Genomic DNA, 5,769 nt, shown 5'->3' on the forward strand with positions numbered 1-5,769 from the left:
ATTCCTGCCATAGTTTTGGAGTCCTGTTTAGTATGGATGTTGCAACAGAGTCACCACTAAGTTTATGATGTTGGACCCCTAGGGCAGAAAGTTATTTTGCTAACTAGCAGGAGCTCTGGGCATAGTGCACATTTTAAGCAGATATTATTTCTGGAGTAGTCCAGGAGTTACATAAAGGTACCAGAAATTTCTCCGTAAAAGGTGATAGTTCAAATCTGTGACTTCAGTTAGGCTTAAAAGAACTGAGAATAGTAACTTCTTCCTGGGGATTTTTGTGTTGTCATATGATACAAAGAAATACAGAGGGCGCATCTGCGTTTTTATGTACAGAGTTGTCTGGTACTGGTTTGTCTGCTTCTTTTTCAGAGACAAACTGAGCCTTGGGTCAGAGTTCAAAAAAGCCCATGATTTTGTGCTCAACTGGAGGTTTGACTGCAGCTACTGAGAGCATATATAGCTCGTGTTATTTTATCAAAAAAAGGCATTGGTGCCTGAAAGTTTTGTCCATTTCTGGAGACACTTTTTCACCTTAGCTTCATCTTGGTCCAGTGAAAGAGTTCATCCCTCTCTAATAAAGCTTGCCTTGTTTCCTTCCCCAGATCATATTAGCCTCTGCTGCTACAAAAGAAGTCACGTATCTGAGCACAAGATAGGGCAGATGGTTGCATTGAGTTCTTTTGTGCTTTTGTGAGAAATTCTGACTTTGGGTTAGGTGCTATTAATTGGCACGTTTAAAACCTATTTATGCCATGCTCTTTATTTTACATTGCATTTACTTCTGAACTTACTGTAGGGAGAAATAATTTTATTTACAGTTTTATTTCTTCTAATGGGGATAGCGGGGGAAGGTGTAAAGCAAAATTCTTCTGGAATTTCCCTGCTTTGAAAAAATGTAAATTCAGTCAAATCTGTGTAGTGCTAGCATTCATGCTTTTTTAGTTTGGTGCTATGAAAATTTGGGAGCATATCATGTTCTGTTCATCTGGGTCTCCATCATCTAGAAACTTCTGAACACAACTTGTAATTCAGTCAAATTTGAGGGGGTTGTAAATTGTTTTCCGGTGTAGTGAAGCATAACCTGTTTCATGAAAGTAGCTGAGCAGAGCAATGGGGAGACCTTCCTGATGCCTGTTTGGAGGGAAGGGCTGCACTGTGGGCTCAGCCCTCTCTAGAAACCGAGGAATCGCAGGGAAGGCTGACATGACAGACACCCTGGTCATGGGAAACCTGCGGGGGCAGTACCTTGTTCCTTTAGAGACAGGAGGGCATGAAACTGAAACCAAACATCTGTAGAAGACCTGGGCTGCCTGATCTGATTTCCCTTGTCTTTGTTCTTAAGTTCAGTGTTCCCATCAAGCTTCCAGGTATTTATGCGTGTGTTCTCTTTTTGTTTTGTTGTAGAAACCCAAGCATCCAACAACTGGGCTAATTGCCATTACACTGGCATTTCACATATGCCATGAAGTCCACCTGGCAGGCTTCAAGTACGACTTCACTGACAGAAATAGTTCTTTGCACTACTATGGCAATGAAACCATGTCTCAGATGATGCAGGTAACTAACAGTTGTTTGTGCTGAGGGAAGTAGAGCTGGTAACTGGGGAAGGCAATTCAATATAGATAAAAGTATGGACTGCAGGTCAGAAGGGCCTCCCACCTTAGCCTCGTTCAGCTGCTTGTGGGTTAATGTTGCTTGAATCTCTTCCTCTCTGCTTCTGAAAAATGTAGATACTGATATTTGTGTCCCTTGTGCTATACCATATTCTGCAGTGTCTGCATGACATGTCCATTTGTGTGTTGTGTTTTGCTTAGTTGGTGTTTTCCTTAGGCTGTACAGCTCTTGTCCTAGAGATGTCTTTGTTAGCACTGTCAGCACACAAGTGGTGGTGTTTCTGTTCATGTTCTCTTTTTCCTTGGCGCCTGCTTGTACCGTATGTCACAGCTGTCAGACTGCTTAAAAGACAGAAAGAAGAGCAAAGGGTAATGGTAGGAGTTAAGGCCTATGAACTTGTATAGGTCTTGCATAGGAAAAGAACTGAATTTTGGAAACTGAAAGTAGAAAAGGAAAGCAGGTCTTGGAGGAAGGTAGGAAGAGAAGGAACTGCTTCCAGGAGGGGGAAGCCACAACTCAGCAGGAGAGGGAGCAGCAGGAGGCTGGCAAACATCAGGCTGGCAAACATTCTCCTCCCTGCTGCTTTGCTATGGCCATACCTCTGTTTTCTTTCATGTCTCTGCTCTTGTATTCAGTTGCCTTCAGCTCTGTGTTCCAAGCAACCCCATCTCAGCCCTTCACCTCAGTGTGAAGTTTTCTTTTCCATTTGTCCAGAACATACGGGTACAATTTTCCTCCTCTTCCCTTTGCTGAAGAGGAGGGGTAGAGACAATGCCCATAGGAGCCTCTCATGTTTCTTTCAGAGCTCCTAGATGCCTGCAGTTCTCAGATAATTTTCCTCTGACACTGAACTTGCCTTCCTTTAGAGGTTCCTCTCTGCAGGTGCTTTTTTACAATATACACTGTTTGAATAAGGTTGATCATTAGTTGAATAGATATCCATAAGTTTCCTAAAATCTTGAAACTTCAAAAGAACAAACTACTAAACAAAAATGTTCCCGTTAGATTTTTAGTGACATTAAATTGTAAATACCATCCTACATATGTATAATATTCTATGCAGTATTCGTATTATATTCATTTTAATTTATGGGATTCAGTGTCTTAAGTAAATTTACTTTCCTTGTGCTGCCCTCCACTAAGCTTAGTGGTCTCTTGTGTATCCAGGATCTGGATACAGCACAGAAGATGGGTTGGTTTGGGCTTGCTGAAACTATTTGGCAGGATGTATCTGAACTACAACTGCCTGATGTGCTTTTGAAGAACCTGCACTGAGCTTTGAGAATTACTTGTTTTCTGACTGCTTGTGCTGTAAATGTGGTTACACAGTAGTTGTTCTGAATAAGCAGGGTGAGGAGTTGGGAGGCTTAATAATGGAAGGACTTCTGTGAGACCACATCTCACCCATTCTTACCACCGAAGGATCATCCTTTTTCGTTGTGTCCTTACGGAAATACCTAATCTAGTTTTGAGCAACCTGTTTCTTGGGAAACTGGGCTCAGCCTTTGCTAAGAAGTCTTTTCCCCAGACCTTTCCTGTTCTTAGCATCTTCCAAGTATCACAGGTAATAGAAAGGAATAGCCAAGGGATGCTGCTGGTTATAATTTGATTTTATAATTTATTTTATTATTCCCTCACATCTCTTTAGAATGAATATCACAACATCACCGCCGAGCAGAAATTTTTGAAGAAGCTTATAGACAAGAACTTTGTGGTCAATTTGACGTGAAAGCTGAATGGAAAATACAAAGAACAATCACTATTTTCAAGATCTGAAAAATTTTTATTTTTTGTATGACATTTTTATTTTTTAAGTGCAGCATAACTGTTTACTGTTTAAAAAGAGCCCAGAAACCTCACCAAGGCAAAAGCTTCTGAGCCTGAGGGTAATGGACTGTTGCAAACAGAGTTAACTGAATTTCTGTGAAGCTATTTAATAGTGGGAAAACCATGAAACTTTCAGCTGAAAGTATCAGGGATACATAAAAATGTGATGCACATCGCTTACTTATCAGTGAGAACTCTTTCCAAATTATTAATTCTCTGGAATACCTTTGTTTCTGATATTGTCCTCCAAAAGAGTTCCACTGTCATGAGACTGAGATGACCAGTGTTTAATCAGTAGATGGATGGTAAAGTTGTGACTGTCTTGTTGTATGAAAACGGCTTTAAAACTATGCATCTAAATCATTACTGTGTGTTTTGGAGGACGGGGAACATACAGACTGTACAGGTTTTGTTCTGCCATACTCCTGAGGAGAGGATGTCCACCTTCAGCCAAGCAGCCACAGCTTCTGCACTGACCATCAGCTCTGAACTTCTGTCTGCCTTTTCCAAAGGCAAACTACTACTCTGCCTCCTTTGTCTGATTTGTGGAGATGTTGGTGTTGGTGTTGACAATGCTTATGTTGTATCCATTTTATGGAAAAATCACACTCCCTGTGCTGTGCATCCAGTAAATTTTACAGTTGCTTGACTTAAAAAAGAAGGAATATGAAGACTGAAGAGTTGTCTGAACTACCTACGTGTCAGCCCCTAGACCACAACAGAAGCATGAGCTGGGATAGAGATGTTCATGCCTGAGTTTAGAGTCAATGCTTGTTGGAGCCCTAGTTCTTCAGGACAGGATCTCATGTGTAATTTTGTTTGCTCCTCAAAAATTGAGGTGGTCTTTCCCAAACGAGGACAGTCTCCTTCCTCAGATGCTGTAATGCATCAATGCAAGCAAGGAATACTCCCATCTTCGGCAGTAGATTGTGGTGGGGAATATCCAGGATGTACCTCAGCTGAATTATCATTCGGCATCTGTTTACCTCTTCTGTCTTGACATTCAAGTTTAAAGTGTGTGGCTGAACTAAATAATTTAGGAGTGGGAACTTACTCAAGATTTTAATTGAAACATTTAAAGGGATGTTTATGTTTCCTCTATTGGTTTGTCTCTGACAAGCCTGTGAATAAATTAAATTTGCCTGTGAAGGCACTTGACAACTGTCAACAACAATATGCTGTTCTAGTTCTCTCACAGGGCACGTAGATAAAGTTTTTATTTTAATTATAGCAGAATTGCTGGAAGATTTTGTGATTATCTTTATCAATCATACCTGAAGAGAAAGTACAAAGAAGTCCACTTAAAAAAAAAATCTTTGAAGTTGGTAGAAATATCTTTGTTGCTTTTAAATAAAATTATATAGGAGTATGTTTAGGAGTAATGTAAACAATTGCAGTATGAACACAAACCATGGTATTTGTTACTTATAGAAGCTGAGGATTGCGAGAGTACTGAACACAATTTTTTTTTTGCTGCAGCAATGTAGAGGAATAACCATTGAAGCAACCAAAGAGTCACCTTGTGGGGTGCAGTAGGTGTTTAAAAAAAAAACCAAACCAAAACCACAACCACCTTCCCATAGTGCTCATTTCCATCTTTAGCTCCTTGGCTCTGCCATTTGGGAATTAGGGAGGGCAGTATGATTTGGAGAGGTGCCACAGCTGAAGGGGAGGAGGCTTGTGTTTTCACCCAGGGATTCCTGAGCTTTGGTCTATTTCAAGCAAGTTGGACATACCTGAAATAACTCCAGATGTCAGAAAAATCTGTGGCATGGGGTGCGGAAGGATGCAGGTGTGTCCCAGCAAGGGACAGGCTCTGCCATGGTGTCTTGTCAGCTGCGTGTCCCTTGGGTGCAGCTGCAGACCTGTGTGCAGCGTGGAAGGTGGGAGTGTGGAGGAGAGGGGAGTGCGTGGGAGGTCCTGGGGGACTGGAACAGGTGATTCGTGGTGGAAATGAGGAAACCACAATTTCTTCACCAGCTGGCTCTTACTTTTTTGTATTTATTTTTTCCTGGGACTTTGAAGACGTCTTTGCTTGAAAATCTGAATCCAAACAGGTGGGGCTTCACGTAAGAAGATAGTGACAGTACTGTCTTTGTCTCTGCCAGCATTTCTTTCTCCTGGTTACTTCAGTTAATTAAAAAGGTTTGTATGTGATTCTGCAGCCCCAGACCTACAGTGATTTAAACTCCTGACAACAGTAATTCCACCTGAAAAAGCTGTTGTGGCAAGGCTTTTTGCAGACATAGCAGTGTTCTCCAAGCTCTTGTTGCAGAGGAGCCACTGGTAGATCTTAGACTGTGTTGAGAGCCGAGGCTGGCAGAAGGAGGG

General features: G+C 41.5%; 1 protein-coding gene across 9 annotated transcripts in view; it reads left to right on the plus strand.

Annotated features, from left to right (window-relative positions):
- ST3GAL6 (ST3 beta-galactoside alpha-2,3-sialyltransferase 6) overlaps positions 1-4,990 on the plus strand; it is a 72,613-nt gene extending 67,623 nt beyond the window's left edge. For all 9 annotated transcript variants that reach the window (XM_017731968.1, XM_017731970.1, XM_017731966.1 and 6 more), the window contains 2 exons: positions 1,402-1,554; positions 3,260-4,990. In XM_017731968.1, the coding sequence (XP_017587457.1) occupies positions 1,402-1,554; positions 3,260-3,340 (234 nt within the window). In that variant the 3' untranslated portion in view covers positions 3,341-4,990. The remainder of the gene's footprint in view (positions 1-1,401; positions 1,555-3,259) is intronic.
- Positions 4,991-5,769: the final 779 nt, after the last annotated feature.

This window comes from Corvus brachyrhynchos, unplaced genomic scaffold (genome assembly GCF_000691975.1).
Source record: "Corvus brachyrhynchos isolate BGI_N302 unplaced genomic scaffold, ASM69197v1 scaffold3, whole genome shotgun sequence".
NCBI classification, from domain to species: domain Eukaryota; kingdom Metazoa; phylum Chordata; class Aves; order Passeriformes; family Corvidae; genus Corvus; species Corvus brachyrhynchos.